The sequence below is a fragment of the Numenius arquata genome, chromosome 18 (assembly GCF_964106895.1).
Source record: "Numenius arquata chromosome 18, bNumArq3.hap1.1, whole genome shotgun sequence".
In the NCBI taxonomy this organism is placed as follows: domain Eukaryota; kingdom Metazoa; phylum Chordata; class Aves; order Charadriiformes; family Scolopacidae; genus Numenius; species Numenius arquata.
Window position 1 is genome coordinate 6,426,636 of NC_133593.1, and position 24,846 is coordinate 6,451,481.

General features: G+C 39.3%; 1 protein-coding gene and 1 non-coding gene across 3 annotated transcripts in view; both read left to right on the plus strand.

Moving 5' to 3' along the window:
• The first annotated feature begins 2,436 nt into the window (after window positions 1–2,436).
• TRNAG-GCC (transfer RNA glycine (anticodon GCC)) lies at window positions 2,437–2,507 on the plus strand. Its single transcript has one exon. It is a non-coding gene; the product is annotated as a tRNA-Gly (tRNA).
• Window positions 2,450–24,846, plus strand: part of CRCP (CGRP receptor component) — a 32,016-nt gene continuing 9,619 nt past the window's right edge. Inside the window, exons 1-5 of one of the 2 annotated variants that reach the window (XM_074160543.1) lie at window positions 2,450–2,696; window positions 6,371–6,407; window positions 9,394–9,492; window positions 12,591–12,685; window positions 24,715–24,772. In XM_074160543.1, coding sequence (XP_074016644.1) covers window positions 2,503–2,696; window positions 6,371–6,407; window positions 9,394–9,492; window positions 12,591–12,685; window positions 24,715–24,772 — 483 coding nt within the window. In that variant the 5' untranslated portion in view covers window positions 2,450–2,502. Of the gene's footprint in view, window positions 2,714–6,370; window positions 6,408–9,393; window positions 9,493–12,590; window positions 12,686–24,714; window positions 24,773–24,846 lie in introns of both variants that reach the window. The other variant, XM_074160544.1, reaches the window with a different exon arrangement.

The following is a 24,846-nucleotide window of genomic DNA, read 5'->3' on the forward strand; positions in this document are numbered from 1 at the left end:
TCTTTTACTTATTTTCCCTTCTGGCACAGCAAATGGCATATTGTTCATACATTAATATTCCCAGTTATAGCCTTTTCCAAGTTGATGTACGACGAGGTAGCCCTAGAGAGTAAATTGCCCATTTTGCAGCATTGAGTTGTTTAATTAAATATATTTTCATGTCCTCAAAGATTTGAACTTTATTTGTACTTGTTTTTGTAATCAGTTACAGCCTTACTATTTCTTTTAGAGAGCATTTTTGTTAGCAGAGTGCAGTACTTGGGGAGAGCAGCTCTGAAGGAGTGCTTTAGTGGTTTCTAGAAGGACACTTTTCATAATAGGACTTATTTTCATAACTGTGAAGAAAAAGGCTGGCACAAACTGCTACAGCGTACCTGCTTTAAAAACATTCTTTTTTTAACTGTCGTTTTGGTTTAGAAAAAAGGAAAAAAGCTCTATGGGCTGAAAGTGCTAGTCAAACGCCCTGTCAGCCAGACTGATGTGAAGCGGTGCTGACATTTTTTTGTTAAAAACAACTTTGTTTAATGAATTTTGAATGTAAAAGAAAAAAAAAAAAAAGACCACTATAGGGTGATCAGCGAAATGCTGAATACAGTCAACACCTTTCATGACAAAGAATACAAATACCCTGCAGATCTGCTTTCAATAGCAATTACTAGGCCCCCTGCTTTCAATAGTTAATACCGAGGCCCCTCTCTCACCGAGCCTTAGTGGTAACAATCACAAGCCGATGCTTAAAATGTTGACATGCTAAGCACATTTAGAAAAACCTATGTCTGCATTCCCTATGGATGGTGTAGCATAACTGTCTAACACCTAAAGTGCAGCAATTAAAAACAACGTGACCTGAACTAATCAGTTGTATGTAAGAGGAATGGGCCCTCTCTTAGATATTCCCCTTCTCCTTTGCATGATGTCAGTGGACCTGTAGCTGGTCCTCGTGTGTATTTACACCCCAACAGGCTATACGTCTCCATTGGAAAACATTTAGGAAGAATTTCTCTATTTAAAAAAAAACATAAATTGAAAGCTAGAGAGGCATTTGTGTTGTGCTCATTCGTCTCAGCTGCTGGGATCAGGCGTCGTCATGGCTTGTAAAAAAAGTCTATCAGCAGGTATCCAGGTCTGGAATGAAACTTCTGGAGAAATGGTGAAAATAAAGATGGTAGGTTGGTGCTGGGGGAGAGATATAAAGAGGAGATGCAAAGGAGAAATAAAATTAATAAGTTGAGGATTTTGAACCTGTATCTAAAGAGAGTGATGGCAAGGATTAGTAGATTTCTGGAACAAAACTCTGTAATTTGATAGTCTGGAAATATCACATCCTCAAATGAAAGCTGACATCCTCCCTCTTCTTTTCTTCCCTTTAGCCCGGTGGGGAGCGGGTCCACAGCCAGTTTCATGTGCAGGGTTTGGGACATGGCAGAGAAGTTACAGAGCATTTGCTGTGCCAGTTTTGGCCAACTTACAAGATCGGTTAATCCTGACATGCAAAAGGACAGCATCCATCCATTACATCCTGTCACTGAGTCAGACCAGCGCCTTTCAGTCCACAGTTTGGAGACCTTTCTCCTGGCTCTTTTTTTCCGTAGGACTCCAAGAGAAATCAATTTATACTCCAGAATCTTTTCTATCTGTACTACAAACTGTATGTGATGTCCACTAAATCTTTTTTAGGGGTCTGCAGCTGAAAAGGGGCTGAAAAAGCTTTGCAGGAGGCTTTTAAACTTTACCCAGCACTTAGGTATCCGATGATGGTTCCTGGAGAGAGCCGGGAGCTGTTTGTTGCGAGCTGGAGGTTGTGGGCACAAGAAATCTAACACATTCGGTTCCCTGGATTGCTCTTACAGCCCTGCTGCAAATAAGCACGTGTGTGTTGTGTCTGTGACTCCTTAGGGAGTTAGTGTTGTTGTGTTTTGCATATAAACTTTTGCTTGAGAGATAATGGCAAAGCGAATTAATTGACGTTTCCCTGGCTCTCAGTCCCTGAGCCAGACGATTTTCCTCGCTGCAGCCAACAGGATTTTCGGCTGTTTGAACTCAATGAAGAGTCACCAGTTTTCTCGAGAACGAAAAGGGCTCTTACAAAATTTAGTAGCACGTGGATTAAATGGGAAAGAATCACAGTGATGGTAGGAAAAGACATATGGTGCTGGTGAGCCTGGTAAGGTGTATGTACAGGGGCTTGAAAAGACCGTAGGAGTATTACACAATTAGTTCAGCCTTAACAGTATTCTGTTTGCACACGGCTAGAGATTTTATTTGGAAGGCGCTCTACAATAGTGTTTCTCCCTTGTCATCATACTTAACAGTGGCCAGTTGTCAGAATCTGAGTAGGTTTGCAGAACACGTTTTACCACAGGTGATATATTTTTGCCCCATTTTCTGTCCTTAATAGTTACAAGGAAGGGGGCGGGAAAATAATTTACATCGCCGGCATTGGTGGTTCAGTGGTAGAATTCTCGCCTGCCACGCGGGAGGCCCGGGTTCGATTCCCGGCCAATGCAGTCGAGTTTTTTTTCTTTCTTTTCCCTTCTCTTTATTTCTCCTTCCTTTTCCGCTTCCGTCCCGGCCGCCAAAACGACTCTTAGCTCCACGCCGGTCTCCTCCGCGCCGTCCCGCGGGTGTGCGCGTGTGAAGGGAAGTTCGGCGGCGGCCAGGGGCGGTCCCGGCGCGGCGGGGGACAAGATGGAGGTGTAAGGAGCCGGGGGAGGTGCGGAGGGGACGGGCAGCTGCCGCCTCCCCACAGCTGCCACCTTCCCTGGCGGCAGCGGGGGCTCCAGGGCCGGGGTGGGGGTGTGCGGAGACGGGGTATATCCATATGGGCCTGCCCGCAGTGTGCGTGGTAAATCTATATGGGCCTGCCTGCCTGTGGTGTTGGGGGGGTATTTATACAGGCCTGCCTGTGGTGGTGGTAGGGGCACAGCTATACCTGTGGTGTGTGTGGGGTAATTCTGCATGGGCCTGCTTGCCTGTGGTGCGGGGAATTGTATCTATATGGTCCTGCCTGTGGCATGGGGGTGTATTTCTATATGGGCCTGCCTGCTGTAGTGTAGGGGGGTGCATCTATATGGGCCTGCCTGCAGTGGGCATGGATATATGGGCCTCCTGTGCAACATATGGGGGTATATTTGGCTGTAACACCCCTGTAACCAGCAGCGTGTTCAGGCATTTTGATAAGAAACTGAATTGGGGTTTTTATGTTTGCTTAAAAAGTCTTGCTGAAGCATGTGTTTGGGCAAAAGGTGTCGTGGCTCAGCCTGAATCCTGCTCTCCGTCCCCATCTCCGCTCCCCTCGTGCTCCGTTTTCTGTTCTGCCCAGGGAGAGGTGAAACGTGAATTCTCTGCTGTGGCTTCTGGGAGAGAGTGATTCCCATGGGCGCCAGGTGGACAGCTAATTGCCTCAGGTGGACAGCTAATTGTAGGAGCTGAATGTGCTGGAGAAAGAGGAAGCCCAGTGGGTGTGCTCCAGGAATTGCAAATACAAGAGAGGAGTCACAGTTTGGGCTAGCTGAGGGTCTGTGGCACTTACACCAGCTGGCCCCCTGGTTGCCATCCCAGGCAGTAAGTTTTGTTGGCGTCCTACGCTGACAGCACTATGTGCGTTTCTCTCTTGTTAGCATCGCTTGGGCACAAAACAATGCGATTTGACCTATTTTGAAGCTTAGAAACTCATTCTGGTGAGTTCTGTGGAGCCTGTTGCATTGTGTAGTTAGATACATGTATGCGGCGCTGGTTCCTAATGAATGGGGGCACGGAGGATGCAAGTTCCATGGGATATATGTCGGCATCCGCCGAAGTCAGCTGAGCTATTGTAGTTGATGTTATCCATGGATGCTTTATTGTCGTTAAATCGTCTATATTACTACAATTAAATCTTCTATACATAAAATTCAGAAGTAGATAGCAAATAGAAACATCCTTTGAAATACGGGGTTCTATTATGTTAGCCTCAACGTGAGTAGGGGAAGTGCAGGGAAATGAGCTGTTCTTGCTGTTGTATACTGAAAAATGCTGTGAAACATACACAGGCTGAAAGTTGCTGTTGCATGTGAGGAAAGATAGGATTTGCCCTGCTGGGAGAGATGCTTTTGGTACCATTAATAGGAAGTCAGTGATACTGTTCATACATCCACTTGTTTTTTACTGCCTTGAGTAGCCCAACTTGTTTGACTGGTGCTACCTCTTATAGTACCAATAGGAAGGTGCCTCAGAGGTAGAAGACCTGGGAGCTGAAGTCCTGAGCTATGGGTGAATATCCCTTGCATTGGAATGGAACAGTTTAGTCCGTTTTGCACTTGAATTGCTGTTGGAATTTAATCTTCCTAATCTTTTACCTCCTTCCTTCTGTCTTCATAGAGGGAAGCTCTGGAATTAGGAAAACCTCTCCTAAGTTCTTACTGTGTCAGAAGTATCTGTGACTAGACAAAAGAACTCTCCAGAAAACATCGTGGTTTAAATGTACAACATGTTTTAAGCAATAGATTTAAAAACGTGAAGCATCAGTGATATTTTTAGAGCTGTGATGCCATATACTTCAATATTTTTCTATATTATATGCAGAAAACCTTCTCAATAATATTTTGGTTTGGACAAATGTTACCTGTTTAAAGATTCTAAAAAGTGTTTATACATTTGATATTAACATGAGATTTCTTTCCTTTTTGTTTAAGTCATAATCCTGTAAAAAATTAAACATACTGTTTAGTTGACTATTTAAAAATTTACATCACTTATAATTTCTTGTTTTCTGGATGTGAAATTGATAGTTGATTTATGAGAGTTAGGACTGAAGAAAATTGTGTTTCTACTTTATAAGTTTTTCAAGCTGGTCTTGTTTATCAGTTTGGAATTCTGGTATTTCAGCACAACAAAAATTGTTGAAGATCTGAGACTGACTCATTTGCTATCCATTGTTAGAAGAAAAATAATATTTTCCTGATGATAAAGTGGTTTTGAATTAAAAAAATGTTGTCTTAAATAATTTAACTTCGGATAGATTTCACAGGCTCATTTACACAGTGATGTATTTACTCTATATGACCCTTTCACTTATTTAACACAATAATTCCCTTAATAATTCTTCTGTAGCATTATTATTTCTAACAAAGAATGTCTTTGATCCATAGGGATTTCTGTAGTGGTAGCCTGAATGCAAACATTCTGAAGAATTGCATTTACCTAACAAAAAAAGCTATATGGTTTGTAAAACATGAATGAAAGCTAATGCGTGTGTGAGCTCACTTGCTGAAGTTTCACTCTAGTCAGCGAAATGGAAGTTGAAGTTCATCTCAGCGTATTTTAGAGGGTCCTTTTCATTTAAAAACAATGATAGAACCTGTGGAAGTTTGTGGACGCATTTAACTCGTTTGAAAGTGATGAACGTGACAGTTCTATTCAAACAGTTGATGATGCTTAACAATACATTGTACCTTTTTTCTTTTTATAAGCTGCTGCACAGACCTGAGAAAGGCCTTTTTTTCCTTTTGTATGGAAACTTTCTGTTGTGTTGGCTACTGACTGCTCAGCAGAATGTGGTGTTTGGGAATATAGGATGTTGTGTGTTAGTTTTTTCTCCCTTTTTTTTTTAAATTTAAAAATATAAAATTACAATAGCCGGTAGCAATAGAGGCGTGATTAATCTAAATATGAGCTTGAGTCCAAGAGAGTGCATTCAGCCTGCCAGTGGTGGATAACGATTTGTGCTTAATTGGGACAGAATTAGTAGGGAAATGTTTGGCTGGTGGAAAATGGGAAGCTCTCAGCCTTGCCCTGCTAATAAAGCAGTAGCCACATAAAGAGTCAAAGAATAAATAAAGTGGAAATGCAATAAGGTATTTTTACACAGTACAGTATGTATAAATATAGTGCCATATCTGTAACTATACACACATGTGTACACTGTACTAAAAATACTAATGGTATTTTTTTCTATACTCTTGACCAATAAATAAATAGCGTGTGTAATCTGAATGATTTTTTCCTGTCAGTCTTTATTCAAGTAAAACTGGAGGCCCTTTTTGGTAAGGAAGAGGCAAGGCAATTTTGTTTTAGTTTGTTTAATTGGGTGAGTGAATGAAATTGTGTGACCAAGTTAAAAAAAAAAGTGTGTTATGATTTATGGGGCAAATTGTGCAAAATATACAGTATATTTATGTAATAATTCTACTAACAACATGGAAAAACTATTTTCCAGAGGTGGCCACAACTTGGTAATTATAGAATCACCAAAAATAGATTTAATGATGATTTTTTTTTTAACTTTATGAAAGTGGTATCTGTTCTTTTAGAGCCCGCGCAACTCAGCAAAGAAAAATTTTAGACGGTTTCATTTGGAATGTAAACTAATCGTTTTCATTTTTTGTTTTAGAAAAGATGCAAATGCTGCATTGCTGAGTAACTTTGAGGTAAGAAGTTAATCTGCGTCCTGGGTTTAAATCAGCTGTTTAAAGCTGTAATCAGTCACTTACATACTTCTTTGGAAGCTGATTATCACTGGCAATTTTCAGCAAGACCTGTATGTGATTTCCACCTACTCCATTTGATGTTATTAAGAAAAAATCTTTTTAAAGAAAATCTAGTTCTCTGAAAAATTACTAGTTTTCAATTTTCACTAGTAATGGGTACTGTAGTATAATTTGGTTGATCCCAAATCTATAAAACCAGATATAAATATGTTTTTCAAATAGATGAGGAGCAGATCTTTAGAATGTCAGTAACTTTAACTTCAGCCTTATTGTATTTACTCTGTCGCTGTGTGGTCAGTTTGTTGAATCCTCTTGTGTGTGGTGGTTTGTTATTTAGAATTTGATTCTCCACATCTTTAAACACTTGTGTATTTGGGCAAGTGCATGGGATTCACTGCTGCTTTGTCTAATGTACGGTGCGTCAGATCCCAAATCAGGAATGTTGACACCTCAGAAACTGGGCAGCAATGTCCAAGTATCTTTTTTGAATTTTGTCTTATGAGAAGCCAATATACCGCCATGCGTGTGAAATACCGATTGCTGGAGTCTCTTTAATATTGCAAATAAAAATTCTTGCAGAAAAATTCAAACGCTTTTTCGCAGGTGGATGCTGCTAGAATCAATGTTTCCTATTTAACTTTAACCTCGTGATGTGTAGTACCATCCAAGAACCTGTAACTCATTAACACCTAGTTTTATAAAGACCAGTGCAGGAAATGCAGTTTTACACCTCTGAATGCTTGGCAGTATTTTTTTTTAAACATCTTGAGGTGTTTCCAAAGCAGGTTAGAGGTTATAGTAAAGGTGAGGCAGTTTGCTGATCTGAGATGTGTTATGCAGGATAAACACTCCTAGAAGCCAGCAATGTACCTTGATCTGGTGTCACGGGAAGCTACAGTGCCTTGTCGTAACAAACAATAAATATTAGCATGCAAATAAAAAAATAATTTTATTTTCTAGTGTGGATAAGTTCTGAATCATTTTCCTCTCTGCCGAGCAAAGGTATTTTTTTAGTGAGGTAGAAAGAAACGTCATGTTCTTGTTGGTTTAACTTCAGTCAGGTGATGCAAAGATTTCAGTGCTTTGTTTATGAGTGTAATTTTTTGGAATGGTTTTAATAACTGTTTTATTGCTGAAGCTTAGAAGTTGCACAGCTGCTTCATCCCATTCCGAAATAAATCTTGAAATGTTTTGTCTTGAGCTGCATCTCCCTGCAAAGAGCAGAGCAACCATCTGCTGACTGTTAGAAGGGCTTTAATGAGGTACTTGGAAAGAACTGTCTTGCCTAAGAAATAGATTATATTATGTCAGCCAAACTAGTATTAAGTGTCTCTTTGTTAAAAACAATGTACCATTTCAGTAAAGAAAATAGCAAATATTTCAAAGATTATTGCAAAACGATCTCTGCAGCTATAGGCTTCTGGGGCATGGCTTTTCTCTGCTCTTCAAGTTCTGATTCCCTTAAAACAACCCATCTCATTGTTTGCTCCTCTTTCCGGTTGCAGTTTGCCTGGCATAGCTAACATTCTCTTTATCGAGGTAATTTTTTGCACAGAAAGTGATGTTTGAAAGGGATATTCAGGACTGACATGTTGTATATTCCATGCCTACATTTCTCCTGTGAGTTTGGAGTTATTTTGTGTTTTATTGTCACTGGCTACATTTTCTCCAAATATTTATTAGATAAAAGCTCCTACTTTGGGTTTTGGCTTTCAAGTCAGGATTTACAGGTGTTCCTTTTTTGTAGAAGATGCAATGTAAAGTAATTGCAGGATTTGTAGCCAGTAATGTTTTTATTTGTCATTATCTAGAAGTGTTTATATTCTTATTTCTATGGATTTGTCAGTTTATGATACCGTTGGAACTGGATCTTTAATGAAGCTAGTTAAAAATCAAGGGATTAAGCAGTAAGAAGTGGTCTGTTACTTTGCTGTGGTTATTGGCTCTGGATGTACTGTAAAGCCTGAAGCAAAACATCTGAAGAAGTTTCAACCTAATGTGATTTAATATGGGAATAAAAGAGTAATTGGGATGCTGTCTCGACACTTTGGTGCACATCTAGCTATGAGGAATAAAGATGTGGTGCTGTTGCAACAGACTTGACAAAGCACAGTTGCAAAAATCAAACCGCTTTCCTTGCCCTCAGAGTTACCCTCTGAGTCTGGCTCCTCCATCAATATTCACTGCATCATAAATGTGAAGACAACTTTATTACGTTCTTTTCAAGAATGTCTGCTTGTGTGTTACATTGTTTTGATAAAATAGGGAGCTAATTTAATCTTTGTGGTTTAACATATCATAACACCGTACCGGTCACTGTAACATTTACTAGTATGAATAACTCCACTGGAATTTACAATAGGATCACTAATATCAGGAGCATCTATAGGTCAAGCATTTATTTACTTGGTTCCTGGCAGTGTGACAGCTTTTTTTTTTTGCAGATAATATAAAATTGCATCTCTGTGAGACAAGATGCATATCCATTTTAATATTATAGGTGCATCTGTCATCACAAATCCAGTAGAGCCATAAACTTGTGTGATGTTTTGCTTCAAGCATCACTCATATGTCAATGGGAGCTCTGTGCTAGTACAGTAGGGTATGACCCAACTCTGTTCAGGGCATGAGATAAGATAAACAAGTAGGACAGGGGCTCCTTTGGGGCTCTTGGATAACATTTAACAAGCCCTAAAAATCTGTTTTAAAATAGTCACATTTTTTAAAAAACAATGGACATAGTTATTCATCATTCTGGTGCCATAATATTTTTCAATTGCTGGTGCATTCACCAAAGAAGCCATGTGGTTTTTTGTTGCCTAGTTGGTAGGATTTTGCATTGTTCATCTATATTTTCCTGCTGTAGTATGTTTAGGTAAAATACTCTCAAATGTTGTATAATGCGTTTTTTTTTTTTTTTCCCCAGGTGTTCCAGTTACTTACTGATCTTAAGCAGCAGCGCAAAGAGAGCGGAAAAAACAAGCAGAGCTCTGGTCAGCAGAATCTGAACACAATCATGTATGAAGTGAGTAGCACTGTGAAATTCCTTTGCAAATTAGCCCAAGCTGGAGTAATTCACATTCTTAGCTCTGTATACTTATAATTTTCTATCAAATTTACCCTGTTAAAAAACACAGTGAATTTTTTTTTTTTGCTGCTTCTCTGCAGTCACTTTATTCAGGTTGTAGGATAAATGGCGCTGTCAAGGCGTGCAGCTGCTCTTATTAAAATCACAAAAAGAATAAATCATGCCTTGTATTTTAACTGTTTAGTTTTGTGTGGTTTTTTTGAATTCCAAATATTCTATCCTTTTAAGACCCAGGGCAGAACTTGCCATCATCTGATGAACTAATGATAACCACCTAATCGCGATTTCAAAGCTGAGGCACAGATGTTTTCTTATTAACGGAATTAAACTAATAATTTCCCACTAAAATAGATATTTTAAAAAATATATATATTGTTTTTTGGTCAAAAGGGCAAGACATGGACAACCTGAATAACAAAGTCACATGTGCAGATAGCAACATCAGCTGGATGCCACACTGGTAATAAATGTTCGATCTGTTGCTAGGATGAACTTTTAAAATCATAATGCAAATATTAACATTTCCAATATCTCAAATTAGCAACTTGGTAACAAACTTGGAGCGTGACCTATTGTGTCCGTGTCAGAGCATTGCGTGAGTAGCACCAGGGCTGGCAGAATGTTGAAAGCACTTTGCCTTGCTTGCATGAGTAATCCTGTTGAGCAGTGGAACTACTCATGCGAATAAGATTTGGCCTAGGCTTTGTTTTTGTTTTAGTTCTGGCTTTGTTTGAAAAGGTAGAGAGTTGTAATTCCTGAGCCTCATATTCAACAAAATAGGGGCTTACAAAAAATCTAATTTAAATCTTCATGGAGACTAACAGTCTCTTCCGGTACCTCTTTGAAACGACTGAGAAAGATCCTGTAAGTCTATTTTGTCAGAACACATCCTAAAGCTTTAATTGCCATGTTATATTGCTGCATCCTCAATAACTATAGGATGCTCGCTTTTGTGCATGGAGTGAAGCTGGTGTAAACTCTAGGTACATTTTCTCTATATGTGACTGAAAGAAAACACGAATTTCATCTTGCAGGATTGTTTTTATTCGTTCTGAGTACGTCTGCGTGAGCTCTGTGCAGGCTTGTATCCACTGGTACTGAAACAACTAGATGAAACTTGCTAAACTGGAGCTGTGCTTTGCTGTATGTCTGGCATTTTAATTAATCTGAAATCGCTGAAAAAGACTAAACTGCAAAAGAAATTATTCCTATTAAATAATCTTATTACATGATAACACGATGTTTTCATGTCAGGCATTACTGGTGTATAATAACTCCATTTTATCTGAAAAGGTCGGGATGGAACTCGGAGAAGGGAGGGCTGTCTAACATCTTATTGGGCTTTTAAATCTCTCCAGTGAAACTGGTGCTTAAGAACACCAGTGATTCATATTTCATCAACACTCTTACCTGTTAAGTAGGGTGAATTATCCCGTGTTGTTGAAGTCTGTTTTCCCTTACCTAGCATTTTTAAGTGATAGCAGATTTTAATGGAATTACACTGGAAATAACATTTGCATATTTTCTTACTTGCCGTACTGATCTTGTAGCTCATTTTTTCCTAGTATCTGTTGTTTTCTGCTCTGTGACTACTGATTCAGCTTTTTTGGCTTCTGACTTTTCAAATGAAAGTATTCAGTTTAAAGATTTTCTGAGAAATGATACTCTTTGAGTTTCTATAGAATTTTATGGGGTTTTATTAATATTATAGATAATCTGTGCGTGTAGCATCCTGCCACACATCTCGGTATTTGCAATGCAGTTAGTGCATCATGAGTCAGTTGCATTGACACTTTTAAGCTTTATGTATAGCTATGCAGTATCAACTGATGAAGATTTTCTTCCTTAATTCAAAACAAGCATTGACAATACTCTTTTAAATCCTTCAGTTGCTGATGCACACAATGCAGACAATGCAAGGATTTCCTTGACTTTTGATGCTTATTATTCGCAACTCATCATTTTGGGGTCTAATCAAAGCGACATTCAGGAAAATTCTAAGCTACTTCCAGTGAAAAGGCAGCTGTGAACTGGAATTTGTGTGGGGGGTTTTTATCAACAATTATATTTTTTTTTAACTTGGGTCAAATTACATTTTGTATTATCTGTCTCTAGGTGTCGTGTTTTAAATAAAGAAAGCAGAAATAATCTCAGCAAATGTTAGCTAAGTTTGGTAAGTGTTAGATGTAAAAAATAGAGCAAAGACAAATCATCTCAAGTCAGATAAGCATTTCTAACACTACAGTATTCTTGCAGATTTCCATGATGAGCCACCTCACCTGCTTCTATGAACTTTAAGAAAGCATTGCCAAAATGCATATACAGGATGAAAACAACCACAGATTGGAGAGCTTAATGAGTTATTTATGGGTTGGCAATGAGAGTATCACTGGCCCATGAAAACTTAGCAGAAGGTAGCATGGTTTTAAGGGTGAATAGCATTCAGCTTTTCTGAAGTGCTACTGCTTTTTGAAAAACCAAACCAAAACACCCAAAAAAACCCCAGCAACAAACACCACAAACAAATCCCTGAACCCCCTCTGTCTTTGTACCTTTTTAAGCTAGCTTTGAATATGTAAATGTTCATTGGTCTTCCACATGGGATTTTGGGCTTTGAACAGATCAGATAAATGCCCGTCCAAAGCCACAGAGGGAAGTGTCAACACTGTTATTCCCACCTGGATGTGTCGTGAGCTGGCTGGGTCATGTCTTTACAGAACAAATTCATTGGGGCTTTCTGGATAAGTACTAATGTAATTTCTATTACGTAATGTTGTATTTACGTATTGCCTGTTTCTTGCTCCTTCAGCAAATATCAGTATAGTCTTACTGAAAAATGCAAGTGATTTATCATCTACGACAGCACTTCCCGCTGTTAAAAAAAAAAAAAAAAAAGCCAAACCCCAAAACCTGAATTGACTTTTCCAATTTTTCTATTACCAAGGAGCCTTTTGAAAATCAGCTTGTTTAATACACAACTGGTAAAGCAAATAGTAACTGTGAAATAATGTATACTTCCTTCTTACCCCTTGCAGACACTGAAGTACATTTCAAAAACACCCTGTCGATACCAGAGTCCTGAGACTGTGAGAGAGTTCCTCGCAGCAATGAAAGGCCATAAACTAACCAAGTAAGTAGAAATGTGCCTTTGAATAAAAGTATAAACTCATGGATGTGTTGAAAAACTGATCCCCATGTACACAGGGGATCGTGTACATGTGATAATCTGTCTGGTTTTGATTAACATATTTTAAGTATTTTCTGCCATTTATTTAAATACTCATCCAAACATCTTTTCCTTCACTCATTAACGCCTACACAGATGAGTATGTATACATTATTATACATTGGTAAACACAGGCCTACTTTTCTCAAACAGATTCTTGTCAGTATTTTGGGTTTTAGCATAGTTTCACGTGATCCAAGCACAAAGTAGAGTTCATCAAATATTTTCCGAGGAAGAATTTGTAAGTTATAAATGGGTTTTGAACACAGTAAGAGAACTGAAAATAAAAAACCAACCTAACCTCGGTTTATAATCAGTTTATTTTTATAAACTTCCTTAAGCAAAGGCAAAAAAAAGGTGGCTTTATCGCAGGGATGTAATAAATAAATAAAATCCTAATATAGATGTGTGGGAAAGAATGTTATTCTGAAGTTAAATTTTATGTGGATCTGTGAACGCCAGCTGCTACAGACCATCTCTCAGGGTTAAGCTCTCTAACTGGTGTTTAGCGAACTAAGAGGTTCATCTTCTCTTTTTGTGCTGTTTGTCCACTGATATTTATGTCCATTAGGATCTCTGAGAGGTACATTTCAGTTGCCTAAATATTGTGTCAATCAACCTTCCTTCCCCCCCGACTTTCTCCCTCTCTCTCTCCCTCCCTCCCGCCCACAGTTTTTAGTAAAGCTGAACATACAGTTCATTCTTCTTATTTTGTGAAGTCCAGCATAGGAATTAAAAGATTTCCTTCACAGTTAAAAGAAGACTCAAAGGGCACGTTCCCTCTTTGGCAGCAGTGTGAATGCCTCTTCGCAGTGCTTGAAACTCATAATCCTCTTGAACCTCTCTCCAGAGCACGAGCAGAGCCTCTTGTAAATAGCCCCAAAAGAAATTTAATCAGTTGGCTGCTTGCTTGGATAGCTCTAATCAGTCATCTGATTTTTAAAGCAGAAAGAGAAAAGATTTATTTGCTTCTAAATGGCTCCTCCTCCACCACGAAGGAGTAGTTTATGCTGTATAGACACTGACTGCATTTTTCTTCCGTGCTGGAAGGACTCCCAAGGAGTTTGTGCTCTGGGAAGGAGGCCCTTGCTAATAATTTGGTTGTGTCACAGAAAGAAATGCAAAGTGAGAGCATCTGAGAGTGCTACGAGGCAACTTTTTAGCCTGTCCAAAGCATAGTAAGTTAAGTAGAAAGCAGATTGTCAGCTATTTCGTTGACTTTCAGTGCCCCCTCCCTACAATTCTGCTCACATCCAGTACATCAGCAGCCCTGATCACAGTAGTGCTGTCATTGCAGACACAGGGGTGCTAGTACTTGGAAGCTTTGTCACGGGTATTACAACTTTGCTTGTAGTGCTTTCTTTTGTAGAACGAAAGCTGCCAGGTCAGTATGTCAGTGTTTAGTCCTCCCATCGCTCATTTTTTGTAGCAGGATACTAATTTCTGCAGTGGGCAAGGTGTCTTAATTGTTTTCTGCCACGGAGGTATTGAATCATGGGGAAAATACTCTGTTTACTGTAAAGAGCTGATAGTATGGAAGTGAAAGAGGGTATCTTAAAATTGGCAGCAAAATATTTCTTGAGTCAGTAGTGAGAATCCTTCATTTGTGGTAATGTGAAACAGTCATCCGCTTTGAAGTCAAATAAGCTTGTTTGGTCTGTACAGGGCAGCAGTTTAGGAAGGCACCAGAAGAATGCTGGATCACAGCAGAAAGCCAGCGGGGTTTAAAAAAGCAGAATAGGATTTTTCAGAAGTAAGTGAATGAATTAGGTATGAGTCCTAGTAAAAGTCAAAGTGTGGGGTTTTTTTTTTTTTTTTATTTTAAAGCTCATTTCTAAACTTGTTTCTGGTAGAATTTGACCAGGACCTCAGGGTTAACCCTTATAAAAAGGCAGGGGAGGTCTGTTACCATGTTGACCGCATCTGCTCCCGCATACGGGGTCTCCAAGAGTGAAGTACTAAATGATGGTGGGTCATAACACAGAAAATTCTAGGTATGGAATCTCTCCGTCTTCCATAGTGCCCAGCTGTTTTGTAGAAGACCTACCCAAATATTCACCTTCCCCCACCTGCCTGTTCTGTGAGCTATAGCGCTGCTGCAAAGGTTGAAACAGTTACAAGGTTTAAATGAGCTTTTTGATGATTTTATTTTTTTATGGATGCTAGGAGGTGCCTTTGGTTTTAGGTATCATCCTCTCTGTCCTTTTTCTCTGGATCAGTCTGTAAGATAAGCAGGAGAATTATTTCCAAGTCATTTCTTTCTGCATAATGGCAGAAGGATGAAAGTGAACAGCCAACCACTAGTTTAAGTTACAAATTTACTGCATTTATAGCTTATCAGAGCTCAGATTGGACTGTCGTACTTTAGTTTCTTGAGCATCCTCTACAACTTGTACTTTGTTAATATCTTTGTCATCTGGTAAAGAACTTGCCAGCTCTGCATTTGCCACGTACTTTACAAAATAAGAAACAGAATTGTTTAGTGTGATCCTGGCACATCTTCTTTCTTCTAATCTTTTCCATTCACACACTTCAAGCTAGAAGTATCGGAGCCCATCTGGCAGCCTCTTCTCCCCAAAACACAGAAAGCATATGGTGTGCAATTACTATATAATGCACTTTATGTTAAACCGCTTAAAATAGTAATGCCTCTAAGGAAATTTTGAACTACCCTTTGGTTCATAACCAAGACCATTTCAACGCTGCTCTGTTGTTAGATAGATGAAAAACTAAAGGCTTTAATCATTTCCATTCTGTGGGATGGAGGTGGTATTTGTATAAAAGACTTCACTTGAGATTTTGTTCCAGTTACCTGGTAGAGAGCTTTCTGCCCCTGTGAGAGGAAAGAACCTGCAATGTTTGCTCTCCGGGACCTTGCTTACATGATCTCGCTGTAATGACCTTTCCTCCCACGAAGAGTAATGATCTTGAGTCTATTTGCTACTTCCTTTCTGGGTAAGGCATTCAAAGATGTGCTCTCTCCCTTAATCTCGTAGCTGGTCATGTGCTGCTGGTAACGGTTTTCTGAAGGTAGCTGGTTTGATTTAAGATATATGTTAGTTGGTGTCTGACCTCAGTGAGGGCACAGCAGCGTTTTCTGTTTCTCATTGCAAGAGGAATAGAGAATCTGGTTAAAAGGCACGACTGGTCAGAAACACCTCATCAACTTAAACCGCTTCCTCTGCCGTTTAAATTCCTTGTTATGACTCTGCCTCTAATCAAGGAGGAAACAATTAAGCGGTGAGTTTATGCTGCTAATTAGGCTCAGCAACTTCTTTTCTAATACAAGGACTTTATGGCTTTAAATATAAGAAGGATTTGCAGCTATATCTAAAATTCTGATGGAGGTAGGTAGTGTGATGAGCTTTCCCCGCTCAGTGTGTTATTGCAGCACTCAAGCACTAGGTTGTGCCAGTGCATCTGAGAATTTCCGGGTAGCGAAGAAAGACCAGACACCATCCAGGGAAGCACAAGAATTGAGGTACATTCATTTAAAGAACAAAGCTTTTCATCAAGTGAATTCTCATTTTTCCTGCCTTCCTTCAACCTGCAATACTAGTCGTGCAAAATGCAGGGCTCGTCAGGCTACCTGTGATATCCTAAAGCTCTCTCGCTCCAGTTACAGAGCTGATAGTATTGTGCTGGCAAATGGTGCAGTTCCTGTAAAATCACCTCGAGTCTCTTCTTTCTGTAACTGCTGATATTGGCTACTCAAAATACCAGGTTAACAGACCAGCATCTCTCTTCTGCTGGCAGCCAGCCATTTTGCGATTAGTGTTACAGGCAGAAAAATGTACTTTCTCCTGAAAGACAAATTTTAAAAATCAATACTAACACGTACAAACAACTTAAACCTTTCAGAGTCATTTCAGATAGCTGCCTTGCTAAATGGAGCGAATTCAAAGACACCTAAATATATATTTCACTGATGTAGTCAGGAAAGTATGGTAGAGCACGGTTTTTTCCTTGTCATCAGTTATTTTGGTAAAATTGAAACTGCAGAACTGAGATTTTTTTTTTTTATATATTTTTTTTTAAATGAAAAGCTCTGAACTGACATCATAGTGAATTTTATTATTACCTTGTTGAGGCCTCAAGCTTTGGCTAACGCCACAGTACAGTAAGCCATGTGGTACTTCGAAATCCAGTTTGCCACTAGCAGGTAATTTTCCAGTTTTAGTCCCTGGAATGGCTTCATATTTTCTAAGGTAGCGCAAATGGCATTGCATGGAAAGAACATTTATTAAGCTTGCACTCTGGAATTGTGGTTAAATGAAAATTGGCTCTACTTGTACTTCTTCCTGTTACTGATAGCCTATCTTGGATCTAATTTTGGAATAATCAAATTTCCAATCACTGTGTATTATTATAATTTTAAAAAATTGGACATAAACATTGCCCTTTCCGTTGTTAAATCAACACATTCAAGGAAGTGTTGGGCTGAAAATCAGTAGTACTTTAAGAAAGTATTTTCCCTCATTACTGCCAAAACCTACAACAAATATAAACCTCTACAGTATTGAAAGCTGAATGATTTACTTTGTAATTTTTGTCTACTCCTGGAAAGTCAGGATGGTGCTGGTTTAACAATAGCATCATTTAGTAGTCTTTAAAAAGACTATTGGGCTTCCCTCTGAATTGGTGGGGAATTAACCCTTTGATCTCTGGCTCAGTGTTTTGTATTCAGATACTATTATCAGCCCTCGGTTTTCATCCTGGACAAAGTTGCTGACACTGAAGGCACAGCGGTAGCCCCTGCAGAGGTTTGCACAGATCCCACGCAGACCAGTGCCGGGACTGCACAGACCACGCTCGGGAATGCTCATCCCTAAACCAGATCCTGCGGTCTTGATTCAGCCAACATTTTGCATGAGTGGCCGTGGTTGACTCAAGACCATAGGATTTGACTCTTAGATATTTACAGCTAGTAATAAAATACATGGGTATGCACACTGCTGTTAATTTATGCTTTTCCTAGCAACTAAAAAATACACATCCTGAGGATAAATTTGCCTCTGCACAGTCACGGATGTTTTAAGGCTTTTTTTTATAGCTCTGTCTGCTGTATCTTGGCATTAATACTGTTCTCTTCTTACCCATGCCTATAGATCTCTTACTAGGAAGACAAAATGTGCATGCATATATATTTCCATACAGTCTAGGAGTTCAGGAGCTAAAAAACAGGCAATACCAAGACACATAATACGAGGTTATGGTTAAAATATAAATGCTGTAAATATTTGCTCACTGCTGACAGAGTATGATACATTTTGTCTTAATTTACACAACAGTACGTAACTGTTCTATTATTTTATTTATTTTTTTGTTTGTTTAGAATCTGTGAATTTATTATGTGCTGTAGCAGCGTGCTGTCCATCCTGGCTCCCCAGATATGCAGTGTCATCTTGAACACATAACAGTGGTTTGGTGTTTTTTTTTTTTCTCGTCTTCTAGGAGAACATTTTTTTTTTTTTTTTATTGTGAAGGATTACGCTATTGTAATCCTACATCCTCGCCTCCTACAATATACACTCTCCCCTCCTACAATATACACTCTCCCCTCAAACGGAGACCTCAGACCCATCATCTTCTCCTGTAACTGCCCACATTTTTGTCTCCCGCAGCCTGAGCTTTATGTGTCCCTGAGCCCGCTCCACATCATTTTGCCCTCAGCTGGAGATGCTGATCTTGGCTCGGGCTGAGTCTCGGCTGCTGCTGGCTGTGGCCTGGAGGCGGGGGGCTCTGCTCGGGCTGACGGCAGTAATTGCCATGTGGGGAGTTCTCACTGGGCAGGGCCCGTAAGAGTCTGCATAACGGGCGATTAACTCTGATTAGGGGAATCGTACTTCTATGTGAGAAAATGGCTTTCAGCTGTCACTCATCTTTTGTATGTATTCTTCTCTTCAACAAGCAGCTTTCGTGTTCCAAACAGTGTTACTAAAATCTAGGCAGTACAGAGAAAATACAGAGACTTACTTTTGGGGGGCAATTAAGCTGAAAATATTCTTTACCTTCTGTTTAGTTGAATGGGACAGTTACCCTTTTTATTTAATGAGCGTGAATGTAAACATGCGTGCTGTGGAAAGTGTAAAGATGGATTCATCTGAGTTGGAAAAAGTTCTGTTTATTCTTTAGATGTAATGGAGCATGAACAAAACTCAGGCTTATCATGTCAGCGCCCATGCAAAATGCTGCACTGACACTGATGCATGTTCAGGCTTGCAGCGTTTGCCTTCCTTAAAACTCATTTCTGATGGAATTGTGAGTCTTTACGTTCTAATTTGTGTACGTGCTAGGAAGAAATCCGAGGTACACAGAGACTCTGATCCTAACAGTCAATTTTTGGTGTTGGTGTTAGAAAAAGTTGGTGCTAGTGGGTACTGAGCTCTGACTCGCCCCGCACGCAGTGATACACTGCTTACTGTGGGTGCTGAGTGCTGAGGAATCTGGTTTTCTATTTCAGCGTTGAACTTCAGAGGTATTTTGTGGTTGGTTCAAGGGGATGCCAAGAGCAGCAATCTTCTGGTTGCTCTGTTTGCTACATGTAGGAAGGTCGGAAATTGCACTCAGGGAGAAAAGCTGGGACCAAAACATCAAAAGGGTCCCCTGAGCTGATCTCAGATCCTGAGCTTGGAGTGTGTGTCTGTGTTCTGTACAAACAGTGGGAAGAGCTGCTAACAGGGACCTCCTGAGTGAGCAGAGGTAACCACTCATGCCTTACATACATATTTCTTAAATAATCTTAGAACTGGATATTTTCTAAACACTAGAGAAAAGATAAAATGTTATGGTTCTCTATTACAGGAGGAGCACGTCTACCTATCCGACGTGCCCACACTAGTATCAACATATTTGTCCAAATGTCTTCAATTACAGCCAGTTATCCCTTTGCCATCTTGCAATATTTTGCCAAAATGAAATAATTTACATCTTCATTATCAGAACGATGTTTAGGTTGATCAGCAAATAACTGGCTAAGTACCAATTTTCAGATGACAGTTACTAAATAGTTGGTCATTTCTCTGTGTCTTTGGGTTCAATCTATATGTAAATAAAAAAAAGCATTGCTTAAGTAATAATTATATAATGTTAACATGTCTAAAGATTATTATTTTTTGGTGTTAATTACTGTACGTAATTTCTAAAACCCTGAAACACTACACAAGCACCTTCAGATTAAATATGTCATTTATGTAGCTTTTGGTTTTTTGTACCCTGCAGCTAATTCCTTTTTGATGTTCTGAGTCATTTTTCCAGTAGGGAGCTTTGCAGATCAAAAACAAGCGTGAAATTTTTCAGATAACACATTTTAATGATTTACTTGCGAATTAATCTCTCGTTCTTCTGCACACATTTTTAAAACTGCAAATACTCTGAAGTTTTGTTGGCAACAAATTTCAAAGATGTTACTTTGAAAAACAAGAATATGAGAATTTATCTTATGTTTTCATTTGTAAAAGTCAAATAATACATTTTGTCTGGAGATGTGGTGGAGCTGTAGGCTTGGATTGGAATATGTCTTGCTGCAAAAGTGAAGAAAGACTTGTTTGAAAAGGCTGTGATCTCAGAAGTGGCATGTGAGCGAACAGTGCAGTGAGAAACTCGTATGAATTCATTAAACGGTGAACTTAAAAGTCTGTCTTTGTAAGTAGGGCTTTGGGAGGAGGGGGAAGTGTTTTACAAGGAGATATCTTCATCGCTCCCCTGCAAGAGCTGAAAATGTTGTTTCTGTGTCAGGTATCTGGAAACTGAGGCAGAGGCACGTGCTTGGGCAGGGACCATAAAGCAAGTAACATTGAAAGCTGGGATCAGCGTGGCAGCTCCTGCGCCTCCGTCAACTGCTCCAGGCACCAAACCAGGCAGTTTCCTTGCTCTTGAGGAAAAAGCACTAAATCTTTCATCTTTCAGATGAATTGGCCAGATTTTGGTACGCTGAAGGTGTTTCTTTACCCAGCTCTGTTAGGACTTCTGCTCTTATGGCAAGTGATGTCTTTTGCTGCAATTTTATGAGGGTGGGGGTTTTCTCTCATTGATTCCTTAAATGGCTTGCTCTAGATTTTAATTCTGGTCTAAAAGATATCAGCACTTGTCTCCCATCTATATTAAGGTTTTATTTCCGTCCTTTCCTTACTTATGACTATAATAAATGGCAGCAGTTATAAATACCTTCACTTTTTGACAATAAAGCAGCCAACAGTGGTGCTCTCAGTTCAGTGTTAAATTCAGCCATGCTCTTAAAAGTCTCTTGTTGTAAACATCAAGCTGCCAAATAGATACGATTAGCATGGGAGAACAAAGGAGGTGTATTCCCTGCTTCTCACCAATGGAAACATAGTTGGCTTTCATCCTGGATTCTCCAAAACCAAAGCAATCTGATAATTCTGGCTAACCTGATTCCTTTTTTTCTGATTATTATTCTGATTCCTTTGTGTCGTCTGTAAAATCGCAGCATTCAGAATTGAAGACCAAACCCTGTGATGCCAAGGAGTTGTTAACAGGAGAGGGAGGAAAAATGTGAACAGTTTTTCTGCAGGAGGGAACAGAGAACACGGTCACTGCAGTGGGAATTGCCTTTAAATGATGATTTAAACCATAATTGACACAAAATACATTCTCCCCAGCATCCTCCTGTATTTTTGCAGCTTGGATGCACTTTACAGTTCATGAATGCAAGGACAGACCCTTTTCCAGGCATTGCAGAAACTCCAGGAGGAAGGAGGAGGTTTGGCCAGTCCTTTTCAGCGTTATTTAGTGGAGCCTTCAAGAGAACAGCAACCTCGGCTGCCATGTGCTGAATCAAGGGCCTTTCCTTTTCTCCTCCCACACCACATTTCCTCTCTGTTCTTACACCTCCAAAACCCAACACCTTTAAAGCAGTCACTGCTTAATTGTTCCCTTCAGTCTTACTCTCTCTAAAATAGGAGTAGTGATCCTTGCTACTATATACAACACAAATAAATGTGGGCAAGCTCAAGAAACTAATTTGATAATTGGTATTTCTTAGAAAACACTTTGAAACCACTGTTAAAATATTTGCTTTAGGAACATATTTAGGCACCTTTTTTTTGTTTTTAAGGAGTAGATGGATGGCCCTGCTTGGAAAGGCTGATGTGCAGGTAGGAACGTCTTCCTGTTCTTCAGCAAAAATAATCTTTTAGCTGTGAAATCTAAAATCGATGTGAAAGCTGCCACTCTTGTTGGCATTTACCCAGGTGCCAAATGTCACTTTAGTGCAAGCTTTTTCTGAAGACTGAGAAGAATCTTCTGATGTGGTTCTGTAGAAGTAGAAAAGAAGATTAAAAGGGTAGGGTGGTACCCAAAGTGTTTGAGCTCGTTTTTTAAACAGACTTTTTGAACAGTTCTGTGGTTGACTAAAATGGAGTTTTCTTCTTTTTTTTTCTTTTTTTCTTCTTTATGAAGCCTAATTCCTTATGCCCTTCTCCAATTTTGAGATTTAGAGAGGAAAAAAATAGGTACATTTGTAAAATAAATGTAAGTTCAAGATGTTGAATTAGGTACATCTTTTAACGGTAAATGATTTCTTGGAGCTTTCTGTTGTGAATTTTTAGTATTTCACAAACACCACATTTTAAAATTGCAAGCTTTTCTTTTGAAGCTGGAAGTCATGATTAAAATTATTTGCCAGCGTTTTGTAAAAAGGATGCCAGAATGGACTAGGTGGAACAATTCCAGATTAATTGGTTTTTTAGGATTTTGGTTTTGTTACCAGGAGGCTGGGTCTAAAAGCAACAGTCAGTGTGTTACCTCTTCAGAACTATTTTCTGTTCTTAAGGGCTGTGAATACACATCACAAAACTCACTGCTATAATGAATCCCAGTGTTTGGTATCAGCAAAGCGAAGCCCTGGTCTTCACTGAGCCATGGTCTCCCATAGTCCTGTTCCCACCACTGCGAAACTTGCAATCATGGACATTTTAGCTGAAGAGAGACTGTTAGATCATCCAATCTGTGGTAATGCATCATTTTTTCCTCCAGGAGACATCAGCCAGGAAAATTTTATGCTGGTGCTGCTCGTTTGGTGGCTAAATGAAGGGCCTTATTCTCTTTGGGAGTCAGCTGCCTGCCTTCCTAAGTATGAAATTCAGTCTCTTGACATATAGATGTGTGTGTGTGTACACCAGAGCAACACATCACCTCTCCAAGGCTTCTCCTAAGAAGCCTCAACACCCCAGTCTTTGAACACGTACCGGTGCACACAGATGAATGATGAAGTTCTGAAATGCCTGACGATATTATAAGCTGTTGGCTGCTGTTAGATTTTAAGGGCAGCCGGTGTCGGAGGCCACTTGAAATAAGACGGTGTCTCTGAAGTATCTCCAGATACATAGACATGGACCTGTTGGTTGTAAACACCTCCATGGGAGAGCTCGGGGCTGTGAATTACAGCATCTGTGTTCTCCTGGAAGCCACCCACAGATCCAATAAACCAGGGGGGAAACTCCGGAATCAATTTAAATATGCATTAAAGACGCCTTTTAAATAATAACAAATTCCAAGCTTTTATTCTTCAAAATCATAGTTTACTACTGTATCATAGACTGGAAGATTGTGCATGTTAACTGTCAGGTCTCACTTCAAGGCATGAATGTCTGTGATAGAGTTGCTGCTTAAAAATAGGTGGCTGCTGAAAATAGATGGCTGCTCTTTGTCAAGTAATAACCTTTGAAGACTTCCCCCCCCCAAATGTATGTTCGAGTTTGTTTACTCATCGTATCTATTATTATTACACCGTAATTGTATGTTTTCATTATAAAAGTGCATTTGTTACTGTTTCATACGCCCTTTTAAACATCTGTTTTATCTTTAGGAGAGTCGTATTATTGTGCTTTTCTGTTCTAAAGCACAAAGATAGGCTCAGATCGTTAGCCATGCTGCTATTATGTGGTCAATGCTAATGTTTTGGGCTTCTGAAATGAACGAAATGTGCATTACTGGCATGTGACAGCTGTTTTTACTTTGGTTTTAGAATTATTTGTATTAGAGTGTAAAAATTAATAATTTTTGGCTGCAGAGCCATTGCCTAAGTGTTGTGGTTTGAATTTAATGAACATACTTTTTTGATCACATTTTCCAAAAAAAAAAAAAAATTATTTTTCAACATCAATGAAATTTTCTCCCTCACACCCTTTCTTTTCTATTTTAATGATCAAAGTGTTTTAATGGTTATTTGTGAGATCTTGTGATTTCTTGATGAAAAGGTAGAGCTAATAGCTGTTTGGTTAAAATGAAGCCAGAAAAGCAGTGATGCTGGGTGAGCTTAATGATGGTTCTGAATGTCCCAGGGATTTTGCCACTGGCTCCAGTTGTAGAAATACAACAGAAAGGTAGATTTGTGTGGGAACAGAGATGAAGAGACCTTTTTGCCCAAAGATACACGTAAAAGTATGGCCTCAGTCCATTATAATAATGTGTGAAAAATACATTGGCTTAAACTGTGTGGGACACAGGGTGGTTTCAAGCTGTTTTGCTTTATTTTTTTAACATTGCATTTGCAGTGGGTTAAAAGAATAAACAAGTTATTACCATCTGGCTAATGGATTGTAACTTCTTAGGTATGGTAATTGTTCTTGTGGTTGTGTGTTCATAGCAAAAGACTCTGATGTTTGACAAATTGTTTAGCGTTTCTGTATGGCGTTTAACAAAGCAACAGTGCATGTTAATTAATGCTTGTACACTAATGATCTAAGGTCCTCTGCCTTCCCACCTTAGACTAGAGATGGCAGCAGCAATATGTCTGAACACACAAGAAAGTACTGTATTTAAAATACCCAGATTATCATAGCAATTAAACCACACTGTGAACCCAGTCAGAAACTAAACTATCAGGAATGTATTTGCTGCTTACCAGTCATTTTGGAGGATCCTTAAATTATATAGTAATGCGGATTGTTTTACGCTTTGCTTTTAAACAGGGCAGAAAAGCTGCAGTTGCTTAACCACAGGCCTGTAACAGCAGTTGAAATCCAGCTGGTGAGTAACAATGCTCCTGCCTGTTCAAAGCTTAAACGAAAGCAGCTTTAACCTTGAAGATCAATTGATAAATT